This window comes from Mustela erminea, chromosome 7, assembly GCF_009829155.1.
Source record: "Mustela erminea isolate mMusErm1 chromosome 7, mMusErm1.Pri, whole genome shotgun sequence".
NCBI lineage: Eukaryota > Metazoa > Chordata > Mammalia > Carnivora > Mustelidae > Mustela > Mustela erminea.
The window spans coordinates 80,819,835-80,843,947 of NC_045620.1; the positions used below are offsets into that span (position 1 = coordinate 80,819,835).

The 24,113-nt window shown below is 41.0% G+C and overlaps 1 protein-coding gene and 1 long non-coding RNA gene across 4 annotated transcripts in view; one reads left to right on the forward strand and one right to left on the reverse strand.

The window, feature by feature from the left end:
- The window catches only part of USP34 (ubiquitin specific peptidase 34), a 244,320-nt gene extending 229,836 nt beyond the window's left edge, over positions 1–14,484 (reverse strand). For all 3 annotated transcript variants that reach the window (XM_032352232.1, XM_032352230.1, XM_032352231.1), the window contains exon 1: positions 14,296–14,484. In XM_032352232.1, coding sequence (XP_032208123.1) covers positions 14,296–14,338 — 43 coding nt within the window. In that variant the 5' untranslated portion in view covers positions 14,339–14,484. The remainder of the gene's footprint in view (positions 1–14,295) is intronic.
- Positions 13,813–16,289, forward strand: LOC116595635. Its single transcript, XR_004287785.1, has 2 exons — positions 13,813–14,052; positions 16,091–16,289. It is a non-coding gene; the product is annotated as an uncharacterized LOC116595635 (long non-coding RNA).
- The last annotated feature ends 7,824 nt before the right edge of the window (positions 16,290–24,113 follow it).

The window sequence follows — 24,113 nt, forward strand, 5'->3', positions numbered from 1 at the left end:
TCTAATCAGTTAAAAAAAAGTTGCTCAGAGAACGACTAAAATTTTATCAAATTTCCATGAAGCTTTCCCCAATCTTACCTAAACCTAAACTCCTCCCACTGCACTTCAGCTATTTTATGTTCTTATGGAATTTACCACTTTCCCTCTCCCTCCCTCCCTCCCTCCCTCTCCCTCTCCCTCTCTCTCTCTCACACACACACACAGTTTATCTTACACTGGCACTTTAAGTGTTTATATGTATTGTATTATCTTACTACCTTAATTACACTTGATAGAGATTTTGTGAGGATTAAGTATCATCTCATTTCCAAGTAAAGAAGAAGGAATTAAGAGGTTAAGGAACTTAACCAAAGCCAGAGATCTAATAAATGACAGGAATAGCATTTTAATTCAGGTCTATCAGATTCCAAACATCAATCTCTCAACTACCATTCTACTGCCTCATCTTTACTGGACTCCAACCTTCCTTAAGAGGAGACATACATCTAAATGTATTTCTCTATCTACCACTGTGTCCAGCAAAATGCTTTACACGTGTTAAACATTAATGAATTTTTAATATATTGAATATTTAAATAGTGAAGTTTTTTAAAAAAAAAAGTGAAGGTAAGACACACAAAATAATGTATTCGGTAAACAGAACATTAAGAAAGAGTTTTCAGGGGCGCCTGGGTGGCTCAGTGGGTTAAGCCGCTGCCCTCAGCTCGGGTCATGATCTCAGGGTCCTGGGATCGAGCCCCGCATCAGGCCCTCTGCTCTGCAGGGAGCCTGCTTCCTCCTCTCTCTCTCTCTGCCTGCCTCTCTGCCTACTTGTGATTTCTGTCAAATAAATAAATAAAATCTTTAAAAAAAAAAAAAAGAAAAGAAAAAAAAAGAAAGAGTTTTCAAGGGGCGCCTGGGTGGCTCAGTGGGTTAAAGCCTCTGTCTTCAGCTCAGGTCATGATCGTAGGGTCAGGCTCTGCTCGGCAGGGAGCCTGCTTTCCCTCTCTCTCTGCCTGCCTCTCTGCCTGTCATCTCTGCCAAGTAAATAAATATTTCTTAAAAAAATAGTTTTCAAAAAAAAAAAAGGTTTTCAACTTTCCAATTTGGGCCCACCAGAAAGGCTCCCATAAAGAGCAGAGAGGAGGGCCATTCTGCCATCAACAAGATAGTGACTGTCTAGAACACACCATCAACATTCACAAGTGCATCCACGGCAGGGGCTTCAACAAGTCTAATTGCTGGGCACTCAGAGATCCAGAAATATGCCATGAACATAAGAACTTTAGATGTGCACAGACACCACGCTCAACAAAGCTTTCCAGGCCAAAGTAATAAGGAATGTCACATACCACATCCATGTACAAATGTCCAGAAAACATGAAAATTCACCAAACTAACTATATACTGGTTACCTATGTACCTGTCATCACTTTCAGAAATTACAGACAGGTCAATGTGGATGAGAACCAATCTCTGATTTCAAGTTATAAACCCACAAAAAAAGTATTAAGTTTTCACTGTAACATAATGTACTAGATATCCACATGTTTGCTGCCCAGAAACAATCTCTCCTTCTTCATGGTCACAACATGCCAAATTTCTTTGTGAGAAATATTTTTTTTTAGCGCTGAGGTTTAGGTGGGATCAGTTTCAGGAACTGGGTTATGATTAGTTTAAGGCAACTGAAGTCCACTCACTCTGAGCTCTACTTCAGCATTAAGTCCCATGACATGTAAGGCAATGATATATAAAATGCCATTCGCCATGAGGTTTTGGAAAAAGCTTCCCCGTTCTTTATACAGGTTTCAAAGATTCTCTCTTTTCCTCTGTGTAGTACAAACATGATTTACAAACAGTGTGGTATAAAGATGATGAAGTAGCTATTTCTGCTACCCATGAGAAGGGCCAAACTGAGGTCAAACCAAGGAAGTACAGAGAACAAGCCAAAAAGGAATGAAGTCTTGATAACGTTCTGAATTCATGGATTAAGAGTAGACCACACCCAAAGTCAGCACAAACCTCAAATACTTAGTGGGGTGCCTGGGTGGCTCAGTGGGTTAAGCCTCTGCCTTAGGCTCAGGTCATGGTCGCAAGGTCCTGGGATTGAGCCCCGCATCGGGCTCTCTGCTCGTCAGGGAGCCTGCTTTCCCTCTCTCTCTGACTGCCTCTCTGCCTGCTTGTGATCTCTCTCTCTGTGTTAAATAAATAAAATCTTAAAAAACAAAACAAAACAAAAACGTCAAATGCTTAATTATAACTTAAGGGGTAAAATCCCTTTTCCACCAAAGGAGCTGTTCTTTTCCTTCTGGTCCTTGCAACAGAATCCTACCTGATTTAAAAAGAAATTCCCCAGGGCGCCTGGGTGGCTCAGTGGGTTAAAGCCTCTGCCTTCGGCTCAGGTCATGATCTCAGAGTCCTGGGATCGAGCCCCACATCGGGCTCTCTGCTCAGCGGGGAGCCTGCTTCCTCCTCTCTCTCTCTGCCTGCCTCTCTCCCTACTTGTGATCTCTGTCTGTCAAATAAACAAATAAAATCTTAAAAAAAAAAAAAGTAATTCTCCATCTCCCATTTTTTAACACATGGGTGTAAATATCAAGGGATATTCACAAATTAAAACAGACACACCCTTTGACAAAATTGGGGTTTCTTTTTTTTTTATCAGTGGAGTACCCTTTTATGAGTGAAGGTGGTAAGCAGAATGTCACAAAAGGATTGACAGTATATAAAATATCCAAGTAGATTCAGAAAGCAGGAAAACCCACCACATCCAGCCTACCCTTGTCTTCTGTTCCATTACCCACCTACAGTGATTTTAAGATTTTTCACACATTTTAATAAGTACTGATCCTAGTATTACTAGTACATCCACTATGAAACTTAGTTAATATGAAAGATGACTGCAACCACAGAATTTATAGTCTTGTAAAATGAAAAGACATAAAACAAGTAAACAAAAAGTAAATACCTAACTCTAAACTGTGGTAAATGCTACAAAGGATAAGAATCAGAACTACTTCAGGGGTACGTGGCTGGCTCAGCCAGAGGAGCATGCGACTCTTGATCGTGGGGTCATGAGTTTTAGCCGTGTGCTGGGTATGCATACACTTAAATTTTAAAAAATAAATAAATAAATAAAATAAAGAACCAGAAATACTTTAGAATGGACGTTCAAGAAAGGCCTCCTTGAGAAAGTAACATTTAGGTTGAGACTTGAAGGCATAGTAAGGTGATAAATTCCAGGCATACATAAAGGCTCATCATTGCAGCAAATAAAATCTGTGAGAGAAGCAAAGCAAGGAAATGAGGTTAGCAGTGGCTACATCACAAATTGTGGTAAGCCATTCCACTCCCCTCATTCCCAACAACTATTCCAAGCAGTTAAAGGCCCAATTCAATCTTCCACCTTCCTTGAAACCTTGCCTAATCCACTTAAACCAGAATTAACCTCTCCATAGTTCCTTTGTCAGCTTTTCATGAATTTTCCAACTCCCATAGTGAAGCTTCTCAAAAAAAAAAAAAAAAAAAATGCAAGCAAGTTTACTGGTGAAAGGTACACTCAGTAGAAGTAAGAACTAAATTCTAATCCTAACTTGGCTACTTAATAGCTATATAGCCTTGGCTAAATAATTCCATTTCTCATGAGTTTCTGAAGTTCAATGAACATATGTGAAATTACACAATGTTCAAATACCTTCAGAAGTAATTATCATCAGTGTGTTATATACAATTCAACACAGTATTCTAACTGCACAAGCACTGAAATACCACCTCCCATAATATGCACACATTACATGTAATACTTGAAGAGTTTCAGCCTGTGTTGCCTTTTGAGCATGTATTATCATTAATGGTTTTCAAGCTTTTTTTTTTTTTTAAAGATTTTATTTATTCACTTGAGAAAGAGAGAGAAAGACCAAAGGAGGAAAAGGCTGAGGGAGAGGGAGAAGCAGACTCCCCACTGACCAGGGAACCCAATGCAGGACTTGATCCCAGGATCAGAAGATCATGTCCTGAGCCCACGGCAGATGCTTAACAATTTGAGCAACCCAGGCACAAGCAGCTCACCCTGTTCTCCCCAAAAGAAACCTTACACAGAACTCCAATCTATAAAACAGATCAAAATGAGCTTTTCATTTTAAAAAAAGGGAAGAGGTTCAGAAGTCTCCTTCACTCCCTTCAAATAGGGACAATTCCATTCCAAGGAACAGTTTTTAAACCAGAGATCATTTCTGAAAATCCTGAAGAGGAAAGAATTAAGGACAAGACCCTGTGGCTTGCCACCAGTCAAGTCCCTCTAGAACGACAACAAAAATACATTTCATCTTCTCCACCAGGACATCAGATTCAATCACACTGATGTAATCAAAAAGGTCATACCTATAGTAGTGTTTCCATGTTTTATCATACTGGTTTCTAAAGCAAAGGGAAAAAAATGACATTTGTTTAAGTTACTTTGTGCCATGCCAATTTTTTTATCATCATTTCACTCTCTAAGTGACTGTACAGTAGTGAAGTTTCTCTTCTATTTCCCAAAATAAGGGGGGGGGGGGAATAACCTAAGACAATACTTGGCAATTTCTGCTCCCCAGGAAACTTAGCTAAAGCTTCACAATCACACACAACCATGGTGGCTCTATCACCTTCACTGGATGCAATATGCTCAGACCTTGAGATTTTAACTCAACACCACTAACAAAACTCTCATTATTCCTCACAAATCTACAGATTAGATTCTCTCTTAATATTTGATTTATCCTACAGGTTTGGGGACTCCTGTTAAAAGGGAAAATAGAAACAAGGTACCATTAGAACAGAACAACTTTCTGCTGACCACCATTATGCCACTCTACAAAGTGGGCCCACTATCCCCTTAATGATATTCTTTACTTTTTTTTGTTTTGAAGTTTTGAACACAACTTCAAAATCCCTGTCTTAGCATTTTCTTAAGTCTAAATTTATTCTGAGCTTATATTCTTATACTTCTACATTCATCATTAGGTACTGAGCCTTTCAGTAATCAGAATATGGTTCATGAGTCTGGCAGCAAAATTACCCTGTATAAAAAATACCTATTTTCCTATTTTGTCTTATGGTGGTTCAGAACCAGCACATTGCTAGAATAGTCCCACAGACCTAGGAGTCAAACACTTTAAGACTATGAAGCCTATATACTGATCTCTATTGTTAAGTTTTAGCACAACTGTCAACTTCCCTTCCAGACGTGCTGTATGAGCTACTCAGTAATCTGACTTCACAGACCATGTTCAGGTAATATTCAGACAATAACACAAAGAATTAAAAAACCCAAATGTCGGGACGCCTGGGTGGCTCAGTTGGTTGAGCAGCTGCCTTCAGCTCAGGTCATCATCCCAGCGTCATGGGATCGAGTCCCGCATCAGGCTCCTTGCTCTGCAGGGAGCCTGCTTCTCCCTCTGACTCTGCCTGCCACTCTGTCTGCCTGTGCTTGCTCTCGCTCGCTCTCTCTCTGACAAATAAATAAATAAAATCTTTAAAAAAAAAAAAAAAAACCCAAATGCCCATCAACAGAGGACTGGTTAAGTTACAGAAGGACCAAACAATGGAATACTACAATGAAGCCACTGGAAATTACAATGTAAGTGCAGATTAACATAAAAAGATGCCTACATCTTTTGCCTACATAAAAATTATATAGAAATACAGAATAAGGGACGCCTGGGTGGCTCAGTTGGTTAAGCGGCTGCCTTCGGCTCAGGTCATGATCCCGGCGTCCTGGGATCGAGTCCCACATCAGGCTCCTTGCTCAGCAGGGAGCCTGCTTCTCCCTCTGCCTCTGCCTGCCATTCTGTCTCCTGTACTCACTCTCTCTCTCTCTCTCTGACAAATAAATAAAATCTTTTTAAAAAAGAAAGAAATACAGAATAACATGTAATTAGCTTTTGGGGCACCTGGGTGGCTCACTCGGTTAACCAGCTGCCTTTGGCTAAGGTCATGATCCCAGGATACTGGGATCAAGCCCATCAGGCTCCCTGTTCAGCAGCAAAATCTGCTTCTCCTTCTCTCTCTGGCACCCCCATGCCGCTCATGCATGTGCACTCTGTCTCACTCTCCCTCTCAAAATCTTAAAAAAAAAAAAAAAAAGAACAGTGTGTATAAGGAAAGCAAAAACAACTTACGAGACATTTTCTTAAAACAAGGACAATTTCTTTGATAAGCAGTTTCAGATATTCCTTTTTTTTTTTTCTACATTATTTGATTTTCCTGGGGGAGAGGGAGGGGAAAGCAGGTTTCTTTTCCAGAAACAACAAAGCTACTTGCATTCTTTTGAAAAAGACTAAACATCCTGGTAGAGAAATAATTAACGAAAGGAGTTAAGCGTTCTCCTGCCACCAACACTACAGATGACACTTGCCCAATATGTTCCAAGAATTTAAGACAGATTATAATGAAGTACTCAGTTTCTGGCTGAAGTATGCTGTAGCTGATGATTATGTTATATCATATCTACTGCTTTTTATTATCCTATTCATGAATCACAAGGTATATGCTCCAATACAAGAAAGCTCGTCAAGGCACATTACTTGAATCAGAACTCTTTTGCTTGAACATTAACTCAAATGGCATACATATGGGAGACAGCACCAAAGGAGCTCTAACTTCAGTGCTAGAAAACCACCATGGCTTCCATATCTTCACGGAGCTTTAATGTCGACAGTTTCCACAAATCTGTCCCAATTCTCTTCTGCAAACAACCGCCTTTACTTCCTCAATGTTTCTGCTCCCTCCCACCAGCTTCCTAAAGCACCTGCTCTCCTTCAGCAGCTCACAGATACTTGGCCCTTCCCTTCAAACATTCTGACAGGAGAAATCTGACTGATCAAAAGCAGCCCCACCAATCCATCAGGTCAGGAGTCTATCTGGAATCCAATCAGCAATGGCTAGAGAAGTAGGTTCTTTCAGCAGATAAAAGCAACCTAAGTTTTCTAGAAGAAGTTACAGCTAGAGCAGGAAGAGAAACCAATCTTCAACAACTACAGTAAGGGAAGTGCAAGAAGCAGCCAGGTTCACACCACATCAACTGTCAATTAACATATTTGGAGAATGTTTTAACTCCTATGGAATTTGAGGAAAAAAAAACATTAACAGGTGTTAATCACAATAAGGAGCAAAAAGTCTAATTGTTTTCCTGGTATATAAAGTCCTAAATAAAAGTAATTCAGTCAAAGTTCATGTCACAGACACAAAGCTCACAGAATTTTGAGTTCAAGCCCCACACTGGGTACAGAGCTTACTTTAAAAAATATAGGTCATTACTGACTATAGGCCCAAGAATACTGATTTAACTAGGCAATCACATCCTTCTTTTACAAAAATCTTTCCTTAACTAAAATGTTTACCTATTCTCTGTAAGGCACTATATTAGGGGCTGGGAAAAAAAGAAAACAATGGCCCCTGAGTCTAAGGAGTTCTTCACACAGCAAGGAAAACTAATGTTAATTTAAAAAAAAGAAAAGAAAAAGGAGGGCTAAAGTGTACATATATATCCTAAACTAAAGGATATTAGTTATTTTAGGAGAGGCTGGGAAAGATATAAGAAGGCCTCACCAAGAGACGCCTGGGTGGCTCAGTTGGTTGGACGACTGCCTTCGGCTCAGGTCATGATCCCGGAATCCCGGGATCGAGTCCCGCATCAGGCGCCTAGCTCCATGGGGAGTCTGCTTCTCCCTCTGACTTTCTCCTCACTCATGCTCTTTCTCACTGTCTCTCTCTCAAATAAATAAGTTAAAAAAAAAAAAAAAAAGAAGGCCTCACCAAAAAAGTGAGATCTGAAGCTAGGAAAAGTAGTTTGGGTCAAATTGTGCTATGATATATGTCAGGTTAAGAAGTTAGAATTTTATTCTTCAACTACTGAAGATTATGACAGTTTAAGTAGATAATATGATAATCATATACTGTGTTTTAGACAGGCAACACTGCAGAAGAAGCTGCACAATATGAAACATTTTTTAAAGACCTATAATTAAAAACACCCAAATGGGGGAAAACAAACAAACAAACAAACAAAAAAAACAGGAAAGGGGCACCTAGCTAGTTTGGTCAGCACAGCATCCAACTCTTGATCTCAAGGTTGTGAATTTGAGCCCCACAATGGGTGCAGAGAGACCACATTTTTAAAAAAAGGGGTGGGGGGGGCTCCTTGATGGCTCAGTGAGTTAAAGCCTCTGCCTTAGGCTCAGGTCATGATCCCAGAGTCCTGGGCTCTCTGCGTAGGGCCCTCTGCTCAGCAGGGGGACCTGCTTCCCTTCCTCTCTCTCTGCCTTCCTCTCTGCCTACTTGTGATCTCTGTCAAATAAATAAAGTAATAAAAAAAATTTTTTTATTTTTTTAAAAAGGAGGAAGGGGGCAGGAAAAAAAATGTATGCTGTGAATATGACCAACAGTTGCTACAGTTAATAAATGGGCAACTCTTGTAAGGTAATTACCCAAAACATTAAAACCTGAAAAGTTGAAAATGAACACAGGCAATGTATTAAAGAATGCAAATAGCCAATAAAAATATGAATGCTTAGGGGCGCCTGGGTGGCTCAGTCATTAACCATCTGCCGTATGCTCAGGTCATGGTCCCAGATTGAGTCCCACACATCGGGTTCCCCACTCAGCAGGAAGCCTGTTTCTCCCTCTCCCACTCCCCCTGCTTGTATTCTCACTCTCAGTGTGTCTCTGTCAAATAAATAAAATCTTAAACAACAAAAAAAGTGTGTTTAAACTTACTATTAACTGGCTATTACAGTTTTTGCCAAAATAACACCTTTTCAAGGATAATATTCAGTACAAGTGCCCATATTGTACAGACAATACTTAAAGAGTGGAAATCAGTGTATCTTTTCTGAACAGCAAGTAAACAATGCAAACAAAAGTATGTTTATATTTCTGACACAGTGATAACTTCTAGAAATCTATCTAAAAAAACAGTAATGTAATTAAAAGATTTATATACAGGATGTTCATGTGTGGAATTATTTATAACATAAGAACTGGAAACAAACACAATATGAAAATATTAAATTTCGTATAAAATGAAATACAATAGAGGGGCGCCTGGGTGGCTCAGTGGGTTAAGCCGCTGCCTTCAGCTCAGGTCATGATCTCAGGGTCCTGGGATCAAGGCCCGCATCGGGCTCTCTGCTCAGCAGGGAGCCTGCTTCCTCCTCTCTCTCTGCCTGCCTCTCTGCCTGCTTGTGATCTCTCTCTGTCAAATAAATAAATAAAATCTTTAAAAAAAAAAAAAAAAAAATGAAATACAATAGAAATAAAAAGTACATTTTCAAGAAAGGTTAGTAAGGAAAATGAGCAAACAAAACATTAGGCAAAACTAGTAACATTAAACATTAGGTGGTTAGATATTAAACTACATATATCTCATTCTTAGAAATATAATTGTGGTCTACGGCCATACCACCCTGAACGCGCCCGATCTCGTCTGATCTCGGAAGCTAAGCAGGGTCGGGCCTGGTTAGTACTTGGATGGGAGAAATATAATTGTGTACCACAAATATTTCAAAGAATCAACAGGAATCATCACTGGATGATTAGATTTATAATTCTTAGTATCTCTATGAGCATATGCAACCTTTATAAATAAAAAAATAAAGTAAAGAGAAAGGCGGCTCTACCCCTTTAGCGAGGTTTCGCTTTGACCTTGGTCAAAACATTATTGGAAAGTTTCTCTTTCTGAAAATATAAAAATTATTAATACACACTATCTACACATTAGGAATACTTTTACATCAGATATATAGACACTATCATTAAACATATAAGAAATGTTACCATGTTTCATGAATACTGTGCTAAAGTTCATTGACAGTTATCACTGACAATGCCATAAAGTACTAGTCACTAAGTTATACCATAAAAACATACAAACTGAAATTAAGCATACTACTTTAAATACTAATTGGTTAAGTGATACTTAACTAGATCACCAAGTAAATAATTCATAATTTGGCACTTTGTGCTGTAAAATCATATTTCCAATTTTATGAATCACTTCAAATTTTAGCATTACAGGTCAACCAAAAAATACTGTTACTAATGATTTAATTAATTGGTGCCTATATACTTATAATAATATATATATTATAATATATAATATATAATACTTAAAAACTAGAAATGTATAGTTTATTAAAGGACTCATTGCTAACTATACTTAGATTCCATTCAGCTACTTAAGGACCACTGCTTTTAAATTCCTACTACAATTACAATGGCATTATGCCTGAAATTGTGAAAATACATAAAAATATACTAATATTTTATTCTGTCAAACAGTATACTCACAATAATGTCTTCCATTCAAACAGATCATCATAAAGTTTACACAGCACAGCATAACTTGTAAGAGCATGGCCTTTTTAGCCTGACCTGAGATTAAGTCCTGTTCAGATTCTGATTCCACCAAATATAGTCATGTGACTCTAAGCAAGTTATATAAACCCTAAATCTTGGTTCTCTTATCTGAAAAGGGTGACAGAGTACCTACCTCAAAGAGCTGATAAAGTACTCAACACAAGCTGCTCAATAAAGTATTCTGCTTTGAAAAATAATGCAAACAGAATTATTCTGCAAATACTGTTATCACAGTATCCTGAGTTCAAGCTTAGACAGGATTAACTAAGCAAGTGACAGGTGACCTTTATCTGGCAAACCACTTAGCCTCTCTGAGATTTAATTTCTTTAGCTCTAAAATTTAGATACCAATACCTGCTCCTGCCCATCTTCAAAGATAAGGAGGAGGGACAAATAAATTGTCTAATTTAAATGCTACATTTGGCAAACTGTAATTTACTAAACACACCCATAGAACAAAATCTATATTTAAAACCATTTTCAGGGCGCCTGGGTGGCTCAGTGGGTTAAGCTGCTGCCTTCGGCTCAGGTCATGATCTCGGGGTCCTGGGATCGAGTCCCACATCAGGCTCTCTGCTCAGCAGGGAGCCTGCTTCCCTCTCTCTCTCTCTCTCTCTCTGCCTGCCTCTCCATCTACTTGTGATTTCTCTCTGTCAAATAAATAAATAAAATCTTTTAAAAAAATAAAAAATAAAAAAAATAAAACCATTTTCATTCTCTCAGAGAAACTGACTTTACCAAGGGAAATAATGACCTCAATTTACTACTGAGATAGCTACCATGATGGCCCAAAGCACAACTTCACCTCCAACCTCTTCTCATCAACACCCAGAAATGGACTTAGTAAACTAGTTCACAAAAATAGCTAGAAAAGCTGCAAATATACAAATTCAACAGAATAAACACAGGAATATAAACTTAAAATTATTTCCTAAACTGAATGCAAACCCACAAACTGCAGTAAACAAATTAACTAAATACAATCCAAGCTTTCAAAAGATCCTTATTAAAAATAAAGCACTGAAGGGAAAAGAGAAACTTAAATGTTAGTATTTTGACATTGGTTACTCTAACACTAAAGCCAAACATTATTTAGAAATATAAGTTTTAGAGTACCTGTCAAGACTATTTAAAAAGGGGATGTGGGGGTCCTTATTATGTGGTTCTTAGCCTGGCTCCTTGGACAGGCTGCAGTGGGGTCCTTAAACCACAGGCAAAAGTGTGCTTTTTATACCTGTATATTTCCATGGTAAGAGTTCACAGCTTCAAATTCTCAGCAGGACTAGAGGTATAAATGGTAATATTAATTCTTTCACCAAAAACTGATGACAAACACAAGCTATTTATAATCTTTTGTTACCAACTTTTATTTTAACTAAATTATGGTCTGCCAGATTTTTAAATAAATATTTGAAGTCCCTACCATTATCAAACCCTCTGCGCATATCAGATATAAAGCAGTACCATCGGCATTAGGTCTACCCTTTCATTTAAAGCACAAAATTTTCACATTACACCAGTACATCCAGGCAGACTTCTTTTAAGTTTCACCAGTGTTGGTAAATTTGATAAGAAATAGGTTTTGGGTAATTTTTTTTCCTTTTTTGGTTAAAATCTCATGGGGAGTTATACTGAGAGATGAGTTCTGAACACATTATTTGGGGACTTTAACTCTGAATTTCTAATCAAGGATGAGTGGATACTCATCTATGCACAACCTCTGGGGGAATAAAGGTATAGACTTAAGAGTTATTGTGAGCAAGATTTTTTAAAAGATCCATAACCTACTTCAATTCAACAGGTTTTATCGAGTTCCAGCCATCAGGATTCCACCCATCAGGATTCTACCCAGGAAGGATAAACGTTACTATAATGAGATAAAGTAAGACCCTCTGTTCTCTATAGACTTAAACTCTTGTTTGGGATACAAGAACTGCAGAAAAAAAATAAAAGAGAGAACAATTTTACAAGTAGAGGGAGGAAAAAAACAACTTATAATAGTCTGATATAACCTACCAATAAAACTGCTGAATTTAGAAAAAAAAAAAAAAAAAAGGAAGCATCATTATGAGGTTAGTGTTTAGAAAGCAAATTTTTAAACTGAGCTTTAAAGGAAATATTAAGAAATTGTCCTAAGTATTTTTAGAGCCTACTGGCTTATAAACAAATAGGAAATCCTTATTTGTTCATTAAGACAAATTTCTTAGAGGGTCTGCATGGCCACATTTTGTGAACCTGGTTCCACTAACTGTATACAATTAAAGGTAATAAAAGCTCAATTCTACTTCAAGATTCTCTGCGTTTCTAAGTTTCCATAAATCCACTGCATTTTTTACTGCTTCTAAACAAAGTTCTAGGGGTTTCCCAAATAATTCAATAAGAACTTTCATGTCTCTTTTCAAGAGATAATAAAGATTAACAAACTTTAGTTTCTTTAGATACTATATTAAGGGCAGTTTTCCTAATTGAGTTCAAAATAACTTAAAACTCCAAATTATTAAACCAGTTTTTCCTATATTAAAAGCAAAGATATGCTTTTCCTAATAAAACCATAATCACACAACTTATATGAGATATAAAACAGTTTACTAAAGTAAGTAGAAGGACTTCACCTACATAATCACCATATCATAAACCACCTGCACCAAAAGTAAAAGCATCTCAAAATGAATACAAATAACCCTAAAATTCTAAGAAAATTTAGAGTAACAGAAATTTGGGAAAGTCCAGTCTAAATATGTGCAAAACCTGCTTCCACCTGTCAGAAAGTAAACACACAGTTCAAAGTAAACTAGAACCATTCCACTTTTATTACTGCCTTGCGTTATTGAAGTAAAATTCAAACACACAAATTCAAATACGCAAACAAGAGGATACACTTTACAAATCCATTGTCTTAAAGAATCATATTAGAAAATAGTTTGGAAGTTTTTGGAAATAATAGAACACAAATCCAAAACCCACATAAGCGGTTTGTAAATGATCATTTTCTCAACAATCAAGTTTTTGTAAATTAACCTTTTATCTAATACACCTCAACCAACTAGGCCTTTGGGCCCAGAAGTAGTGAACTTGCAACACAGCTTGTTTCTCTAGGATCAAATACTATCTTCCAAGAGTCGGAAATAAAAGAATCTGCCTTAAATATGTGTGTGTGTGTGTGTGTGTATCAGTGTACGGTCGTTAATAATCAGAAGTATACGGAATAAGGCCTTTCCTTCCAGGAGACAGGCCATGACTATCCCGGGATGGTATCTGTAGTACAGTGCTCTCCTTAATAAAATTTACCATTAAAACGACGAATGGTACGCTAAGAAAAAACATCATTAACTTAAAAAAAAAAAATAGGAATGAAGGTTCCAATCATGACTATCACAGTTCATTTTCAGCTATTTCAGGACTGGCAGAAAGGCTTAATACACCCACACAACCCCAAGGGAGGGGAAAACCAGCAACCTCCTCCTAGGGAGTTTAATGAAAATTAGCAGGTAAAAGAGGCCTCCCCAGCAGCACGCAGAAAATCAAAGAGGGCGGCCGGAGGGCCGAAGGGTTCGGACTGCGGAGGAGAGCTACGTCCTCGGACCCCACCTCCCTTCACCTTCCCGGCAGGACGAAAAAGGCGAAGGCTCATTAGTGCCTTCGTTAATTGACACCTGTAATGAGGAAACTTTCCGAGAGGTAAGACCGCCCAGGCCCGGCCTGGCCGGAGCTCCGGAACGGCCCCCTCTCGGGCGCCCAGGTAACCGGGCCGGGCTGGGCCCGAGGCGCCTCGACTGCCGCGCCACCGCGCACCTTCCCGGGGCGCTAGGCCCGCACGCCGCCCGGCTCGGCCGTCGCCTCCCACAGGCCGCGGCAGTCCCGGGGAGCTGCGCGGGGTCCCCAAACCGTGCACCCCCACAGGCCGCCGCCGCGGCTACTTACTTTCATTTAACACCTCCACCAGGTCTGCGCAGTTCTCGCACATCGTTCGGCCGCCGCCCCCCCCCTCCCCCGCTTCGGATCGCTCTGACTGATCCCGACCGGCGGGGGGGAGGGGAGAGAGGCGGAGGAGGGGGCCGGCCGGCCGGCGGGGCGGGGAGGCGACGAGGGCGGGCGGCGGCAGGGACGGGGCGGAGAGCAGGAGTATGGGGGAGGGGGCCGGCGGTCCCCGGAGCGGGCGGGGGAGAGGAGGGGGGCGAGGGGAGGTGCGCAGGCCGGAGGGGCGCGGAGGCGCCGGCGGCGGGGAAGGGGGGGAAGGACGGGGGGAGGGGAAAGGGAGGGAGGGGGCGGGTGGGGAGAGAAGCAGCAGAGTCACTTCACCGACCAGACGCCGCGGCCACCGCTGACGCCGCCGCCATTTTAATAGAGCGTTCGGGCTGCGCTCGGCTCTTTCCGCCCGAGCGAAGGGGCCGACGAGAAACGCCTCGCGCTCTCATTCCTCCGCCTCCCGCCCTCTCTTCGCCTCCCGCCCTCCCTCCGCACACACGCCGCACGCTCCACACCCCGCCGCGGCCGGCTCGCCGCCCTCCCTTTCCTCTTCCGTCCGGCCTCCCCGCCCTCGGTCCACCCCCTCCGCGAGCTCGCCCACCCCGCCCAGCCCGGATCTCTGTCAGCGGCCGGAAGGGAAACACGAAGCGAGCGTGGCTGCGGGGGGGAGTCCGGGTGAGTAGAAGATGGCGGAGACACCGAGCGGCCCGCGATTGCGCGGCGTCGCCCACGGCGGCCCACTCCGCGGGCTGCGAGGCCTAGCGAGTGCCGGGTCACTCGCGCCGCCCTGTTCCCCGCCCTTGCGCTTCGCCATTTTTCCTTCGGGCCCCCGAAGAGGGATTGGCAGCGATTTCTCCCTCCCCGCTCTCGGGTTTTGGGGATGAGGGAGGCACGGTGCACAAGGGAGCCGGGCCGGAGCAACGCTGCAGCCCAGGTCGGGGCACACGGTCCTCTCCCCGCGGGGCTTTGTGAGAAGGGAACAGCCCACGGGCGGCGTAACCTGCATGCGTGTTGATCGCTACCCTCGACTCTAAGACTCATCCGTCCTCCAGCAGTAAGACACCTTGATGTGACTAGAAATGGCGGAGTGAAGAGCGTTCACATGGCATCTCCTCGCTTTTACGCGAGAGGGCCCTGCACCAATTGCCCGTCTACGACTTTTCACCTGAAATAGCTACTCTGCTTCTCAGCGAAGAGCAGATCGCCAGGGTATTAAGACAGGGACAAAACAAAGAACAGGTGAAGGAAAGGGGACGCCCTGCTGAAGTTGGTTAACAACTAGTTAGCATTAGGAAAATATTTCCTCATACCCTCACTGATTCCTGTATCCAGTACGTTTTATAGAGATGTGACTGAATAGTCCAAAAGGGAGTGTACGCAATCTTAGAACTATAACCGGAGCAGCTCTTCAGACGCTGTAGTAATTCTTTTATAGGTTTTATCGAGGTCCCGTCCCAGCATCTTCCCATGCTAGGACCCCAGTGCCGGTGTTCTTTGCCTTTCTGCTGCTTTGATGGTATGAAGTTTCTGCCCACCTGTTCTCCAGTGCTCTATATGAGCGGGTGAGCAAGTGATCCTTTGGAGCTGTAGAGAGAATTCTGCCATCATCTTCCTTTCCCATGTTTACTATAAAACTTGGGTTTCTGCAGGCTTGACTTGAATCCTTGGCCGTCCAGCATCCATTCCCACCCACCCCTCTTCCCTGCCAACAGGGACGCTTTCCAAACCCAATTTTTGTTTTATTTTTCAGGTGGCATTTAGAGACTTGGAACTCCGGAAGGAAAGCCCCAAGGAATACTTGTTACTGGTTTAAAACAGTCATGGTAGGGCTGAACCTGTGTTTGAGTCCTTGCCAGTGAAATGTGAGCAGAAATCTGCAGAGTGGATCTTTTGGAAAGAATTGCCCATTACTAATAAAAAAGGGACAAATTCAGTAGTCCTCACCCTTATCCCTTCTTTCTGCATGAAACGTGGTCTTGATATACAAAGTAATACAGCATCTGTTGTCTAATTTTTGTTTCTGATTTTTACAATGAAACCACAAATAGGATAAAAGTGAACTATAAAGTTGATAGTGCAGAAAATTTAGATGTGGGTCTCTAATACATCCTAGAGCAGCAGTTCCCCATGCCCCCCCTAGTTATGTCTGGCCCGTTTTCTTTAAGCCATTCTTAGGTTTCCATTACTTGTGGCCAAACACATTCCTGATACAGAAAGTGAGGACAACGATTACCGTACATGTGGAGAGTACTTCTAGGATGTATTGAAGACACAGTCTGATCTTCAAAGAAAAATTTTTTTTAATAATTGCTTCCTAGGTGTGTGTGGTTTTTGTTGTTGTTGTTTTCCTTTACAAAGTTATGTTAGATGATACTTGATTTAGTATTCTTTGAGGAGAGCCTGGGTGGCACAGTCATTTGGCATCTGACTTGGTTTCAGCTGGGCTCATGATCACTGGGTTGTGAGATGGAGCCCTTTACCAGGCTCTGCGCTTGGTGTGGAGTCTGTGAGATTCTCTCTGCCCCTGCCATTTGTGCTCGCTCGCTCTTTCAAATCTTTTAAAAGAATAAAATAAAATGCTTTGAGAATCTAGAGTATTATTATCATAAACGATCATTGCTTTTACCATAAAGGGCCAGAAAGTAAGTATTTTAGGCTTTATAGGCACCCCAGCTTTCTATTACAACTACTCAGCTCAATTAAAAACAACCATAGATGGGACATCTGGGTGGCTCAGTTGTTAAGCATCTGTCTCTATCTTTGGCTCTATCTCTATCTTTGGCTCAGGTCATGATCCCAGGGTCCTGGGATCAAGCCTTGCATTGGGCTCCCTGTTCAGCGGGGAGCCTTCTCCCTCTCCCTCTGCCTCCTGCTCCCCCTAATTGTGTGCTCACACACTCTCTCTCCTTATCAAAATAAGTAAAACCTTAAAAAATAGAATATTATAGGGGCGCCTGGGTGGCTCAGTGGGTTAAGCCGCTGCCTTCAGCTCAGGTCATGATCTCAGGGTCCTTGGATCGAGTCCGCATCGGGCTGTCTGCTCAGCGGGAGCCTGCTTCCCTCTCTCTCTCTCTCTGCCTGCCTCTCTGTCTACTGTGATCTCTCTCTGTCAAATAAATAAATAAAATCTTTAAAAAAAAAATAGAATATTATAGTACTGTATCCATTTCTTTCATAGTTCTTACTAATCTCTAGAATTACTTTATTTCTGTTTATTTGTATTGGGGACACATTGGACTGCAAGTAAACAATTTTGAATTAAGAATGGCCAAACAGTTGGTTAACTGTTAGCCGACTTCCTTCGGCTTGGGTCATGGTTCCAGGGTCCTGGGATCAAGACCCACATCGGGCTACCTGCTCAGCGGAGAGCCTGCTTCTCTCTTTCCCTCTGCCTGTCGTTGTACTGTCTCTCTATCTCTCTGTCAAATCAATAAATAAAAATTTTTTTAAATGACCTAAACAACAGAACTTATTTTTCTCTTGTAACAAACAAGCAGTAAACAGTCCAGTCCAGGGTTGGTACAGTGGCTCAAAGATACGGACCCAAGTTCTTTGTTCCTTTCATTTCACCGTCTAAATATTGTCTTGTCACCTCCTAGTTGAAAGCTAGCCACTTCAGCACCAACTGTCTGCTTTAAAGACAGAAGGAGGAAAGGTGATGATGGCCCATCTTGATTTCAGTTCCCTACAAAGAGGTCCTGAGACAAGGACAGAAGTGGAAATAGTTTTATTTTGATGTGACCCCAAGAAACTGATAGGATAGTGGAGAAGTGAGATAGGAAATGGAAGAGTAAGTATCCAATAAAAGATCCATTATCCCTTTAATCCTAAGAATAACTAGAGCCTAGTACGCCTGGTAAATTCTACAAACCAATAAGAAACACGTGCCTTAAAATCATCCTACCCAGGGCGCCTGGGTGGCTCAGTGGATTGGGCCTCTGCCTTCGGCTCGGGTCATGATCTCAGTGTCCTGGGATCGAGCCCCGCATCAGGCCCTCTGCTCAGCGGGGATCCTGCTTCCCCCTCTGTCTCTGCCTGCCTCTCTGCCTACTTGTGATCTCTCTCTCTCTCTGTCAAATAAAATAAATAAAATTTAAAAAAAAAAATCATCCTACCCAAAAAACACTCATCTTCTCCAAGGGACAAGGAAAGCTAGTTATGTACATCTACTCTCCTTAGTCACTGACTTTTGCTAGAAGAGAGGTCGTGGGATCACAAAGTAGGCTTCTCCTGGCTCAGCAGCTGAAGAAAACCCTAGAGCATAAAAATGTAGGTACTCGCAGTTGGAAGTCTGGCCACTGTACACTGAAGGGATTAGAACTAGGGGATATGGGCAGAGCATTGTGACAGCATCTGGTACACCCCTTTTCCCTCTTCTGTTTGGCTCGAAAATAATTATGATAATCTGGAAAAGCAGCAACCATCCTGAAACAATAAACCTGTAGGCAAAAAGCAAAAGCCAAGGCATGGAAGATGGCAAAATGGAAAAAGAAAAGGCCTGAGTCCCTGGTGGCATTGTTGATCAGCTCAATCAGTGCTAGCAACTGCCTACTTGTTGCTACGTAAGATGTTTCGTTATCTAACAAACACAAAACCCTAAAGCTACTGTTAGAGTATTTGTAGCCCAATGCAGTCATAAAAAATAGTGCGGTAGTTAGAATAATGCCCCTAACCCTCAAAGATGTCTATATCTTAATCCCCAGAATTTGTGAATATGGTACCCTACATGGCAAAAGGGACTTTCCAGGTACCGACCTTGGGACAGGGAGATTATTTTCTGTTCACGTGGGCTCAATTTATTACATGGGGCTTTAAAATGAGAGAACTATTCCCAGCTTTGTGCAAAGGGAGCTGTAACTACACAAGAACGGTTGGAAAGATGCAACACTCCTGGCTTTGAAGATGAAGGAAGTGGGCCATGAGCCAACAAATGTGGGTGGCCTCCAGAAGCTGGAAAAGACAAGGAAACAAATTCTCCACTTCAGCCTCCAGAAAGAATCCCAGCCAGTCCTGTCGACACCTTGATATAGTCCAATGAGACCTATGTTGGACTACTCACTTAAAGGACTATAAAATGATGTTTGTTAAAATTTAGTTTTAAGCCACTATATTTGTGGTAATTGGTTTCAGCAGCTATAGAAAAGTAATAGAAGTGGCATGTAGGTAAAGAGAACAGCATAGGGGACGCCTGGGTGGCTCAGTTGGTTGAGCAGCTGCCTTTGGCTCAGGTCATGATCCCAGGGTCCTGGGATCGAGTCCCACATCGGGCTCCTTGCTCAGCAGGGAGCCTGCTTCTCCCTCTGCCTCTGCCTCCCTCTTTGTCTGCCTGTGCTCGCTCTCTCTCCCTCTGTCTCTGGCAAATAAATAAAAAATAAATAAAATCTTTAAAAAAAAAAAAAAGAGAACAGCATAGGAAAACCCTTGAGACAAAATTCCTTGCCTGTTTCTGGAAATAGGAATAAAGCCAATATGACTAGAACATAGTTGGGAGAGAAGGCCCATGCCAGACGTAGCAGAGCACTGCAAACTTTGTTAAGATTTTCATCTAGATCCTAAAATCAGGTTTTTATTTTAAAATATTCAGACTAAAAGAAAATATTCAGACTGATGTGTAGAGAATACATTAGAGATAGGAACAACTGGGAGTTATTAATAATAATACAGAAAGATGATAGTTTGGACTAGAGTAATAGGAAAGAAATGGAGAAAAGGGAGTCCATTCTAAGAACATTTTGGAGGGGAAAAGAAAAAGACTTGATTGATGGGTTTGGGAAGAAGAGAAAATATTATCAGGGCTGTCTCCAGATAAGAGATTTGTCCAACTGAGTAAATGATGGTGCCATTCACCAAGTTAGGGATCACTTAAAGGAGGACCCGAGGGAGAGGGGATCAATAATGACAAGTACTATTTTGGGTTTTTTGTTTGTTTAAAGATTTTATTTATTTGACAGAGACAGCAAGAGAAGAAACACAAGCAGGGGGAACGGGAGAGGAAGTAGCAGGCTTCCCGCTGAGCAGGGAGGCTAACACGGGGCTTCAACCCAGAACCTTGGGATCACGACCTGAACTGAAGGCGATGCTTAACCGACTGAGCTACCCAGGCGCTCCCCCAAAAAATAAACTTTTAAAAAATTAAAAATAAAAATTGAATAGAGGAAGAGACAATGCCCCCAAAGAGTTTAAAGAATATACTGCGGGGGTGGGGGCGTTGTGGAGCGCCTGGGTGACTCAGTAAAGCGACTGCCTTTGGCTCCAGTCATGATCCCAGGATCCTGGAATTGAGCCCCACATTGGGTTCCCTGCTCAGCAGGGAGCCTGCTTCTCCCTCTCCCTCTGCCTGCTGCTCTGCCTGCTTGCACTCTCTCTCTGTCAAATAAATAAATTAAATCTTAAAAAAAAAAAAAAAAAGAATATACTGGGGGAGGGATTTTGATACCATTTAAACTGAAGAAGTACTCAAAAATTATGAAGATGACAATTGTTGAATGCTGCAAAGTCAACTAAAATATACTCTACAAAATATTTATTAGATTTAGCACACAGGAGGTCATGGGGAAGGAATTATGGACACTGAAACCTCCTTGCAGTAGACTGGAGATAAGAAACTATTAAAATAGAAAACTATTTTAAGACTGGACTCTAGAGAGAAGGTGGGGTGACTAGATGAGGAAGAAGACTAATGTGTGTAAATGCTAGCAGAAACATAAAAATAATAGGTAACTTATTGTATATACTGTGCAACAAGCACTGAGCACTCATTTAATTCTCCCAACTGCCTTATATACTGTGTTCTATTTTCTCCCTATTTTCCAGAAGAGAATAGTAAGGTCTTGAGGAGTTGAGACAGAAAGTGATGGTACTAGAACAGAGAAGTCACAGTGCTTGCTGTAAATTCTCAGAAGATGAGGGATGTGGCAACATTACACAGGTGCAAGGATTGACTTTTGATAATGGGGAAGAAGGAAAAGATTGGTACCTATGTGTGTAAATCTGATGAGCAGTAGTTGAGGGAGTTCCCAGCAGATGACTTTGGGGTTTTTTTCCTGAAATAAAAGGAGACAAGAAGAAGGCAGGATTATGATAGACTGAGAGGGCTGTAGTTTTAAAACAGAAGTTCTGGAGAGCCAATGAACCAATTAACTGAAGAATTATGATACTGATTCTTGGTGGAGATGAAGGTATGGTAGAGCTTGGGTTTTGGTATTCATGAATTTCTTAATGATGTTAGTCTTCCCAGAGGTTTTAATGTCCATTTGTCCCTGTGTAGTGAGCAACTGAACAGAATGCCATCTACGCCATGGGCGTCAGAGATGTGTATGTTTACTATAACAGGACAGCAATAACAATTATAATATAATATATTATAATATAATATAATAATAATAATTTTAACAATTACGACAATTTTCCAACATGTGGAAATGTGTTGAGGAAAGGGTGTCTTATTCTAATTCATACGAAGGTTAGCAGAGATGCAGCATCTGCCCTGTGTAGCTCCAATAGCTTCCCAGGTTTTGTATGGTTAATACCTAATAAATGGCAAAACAAAACAAGAATGAGTAAGTCCCCCACTTACCTTAGTTCCTGCTAAAACATTCAAGGAGAGAGCAAATAAACTCTGTGTGTGCATGAGGGCTGTGAGTTTGGATATCTCTAGCCTTCACCTTTGCTACCTTTCTTGTCTTTCACATAGTACTTTTCTATAAGTCAACCACATATCTTTATAAAACAGGTGAAAAAAACCTTCTCATCTCCCTGCCACAAAATCATTTTTGTAAGCAGTTTTGTATATTGAGTGCGTATTTTTTTTTAATAATAATTTTTAAGCAACCATAAAAAGAGATACAAAGGTTTTATCTTGGCATGAAAGTGGTTAAGTGGATGTTTTTGAGAAGATTGGATGAGGTTACTTTTTCCCAAGATAGTGCCACGCATTAAAGTAAGCCTTTAGGGGCGCCTGGGGAGCTCAGTGGGTTAAGCCGCTGCCTTCAGCTCGGGTCATGATCTCAGGGTCCTGGGATCGAGTCCCGCATCGGGCTCTCTGCTCAGCAAGGAGCCTGCTTCCCTTCCTCTCTCTCTGCCTGCCTCTCCATCTACTTGTGATTTCTCTCTGTCAAATAAATAAATAAAAATCTTAAAAAAAAAAAAAAATTTTTAAGTAAGCCTTTAAGTGTTTTTTTGTTTTGTTTTGTTTTGTTTTGTTTTTTTCTCTTCCACAATTTATGGTGTTTCTGAATGGCCTCTTAGGACTGTATTCATAGAACTCTAAGAGTTGTAAGAAATGTAAATTCATTCAGATCTGGAGTTTCTGAACCCTTTTGTCTGTATACTTCAGAGGAATTTTTAAAAAGTATGTATCCCTTGCATACTTTAACTTGGCATTTAACATTTTTCATCATAACCTTAAAGAACTGCAGAAGATGTGACTTCTGATATAAATATTAAAATTTTAAATAAAACTGTTTAATGTTGGGGCACCTGGGTGGCTCAGTGGGTTAAGCCTCTGCCTTCAGCTCAGGTCATGATCTCAGGATCCTGGAATGGAGCCCCACATCGGGCTCTCTGCTCAGCAGAGAGCCTGCTTCCTCCTCTTTCTCTCTGCCTGCCTCTCTGCCTATTTGTGATCTCTGTCAAATAAATAAATAAATAAAATCTTTAAAAAAATTATTTTTAAGTAATCTCTACACCCAAGGTAAGGCTCGAACCCACAACCAAGATCAAGAGTCACATGCTCTACCCACTGAGTCAGCCAGGCACTCCAAGGGTGCTTCTTGGTCATATTAAACTGTTATAGGCAAGTTTTCCCACTACAGATTTGCCTGTATTGACCAGGACATAATAAATACTAAGATGAAAAATAAAATATAGCAGTAACATGTATATAGGAATAGAAAAAACAAAGCTATGAAGCAGAAAATCTTGAAACAGAATATGTATGTAAGACTTTATTATAAGATGGCTGAAGGGAAAAGTGCTTAGTCATTCTAGGGGAAAAATGTTCTCAATTTTGTTATCATTTACCAAAAATGCAGAATTAAACTGTAAAGGTACTAAAAGTAAATATAACAGAAAATAATATAATCTTAGGTGGTGGAAGACCTTTACTCTAGGCATAACGTGAAAAATAGAATCCATACATTGACAGATTGGACTAAATTTTAAAAATTCTGTATATCTGAGGTACCTGGCTGGCTCAGTTCGTGGAACATGCAACTCTTGATCTGGGGATCATGGGTTTGAGCCCCAAGCTGGGTGGAGAGATTACTTAAGAAATAAAACAAAAAAATATTTTTTTTAATTCTGCATATCTAACCACCATAAATAAAATTGGGGAAAAAAAATTCCTGCAAACTAAGGAAACCACTCTAACATTACAAATACTACTCTACTTGCAAAAATAAACGCAAAGTACAAAAACCCAAACAGGACAAAAATATGCTGGTATAAATTGGAAATTTTTTTTTAAGTAAAAAATTCAACCTCCTCAGATGCCATGAAAGAAATTTTCTTTTTGAGGATTTTATTTATTTATTTGAGAGAAACAGAGATAGTGACAGAGAGCAAGAAGCGGGGGCCCTAGAGGGAGAAGCAGGCTCCCTGCTGAGCAAGGCTCCTGGTGCAGAACTAATGTGGGACTTGATCCCAGGACCCTGGTATCATGACCTGACCCAAAGGAATACGCTTAACGGACTGAGCCACCCTGTCATCTGAAAGAAAAAAAACATTTTTTTAAATTAATTAACTTATTTGACAGAAGGAGACACAGCAAGAAA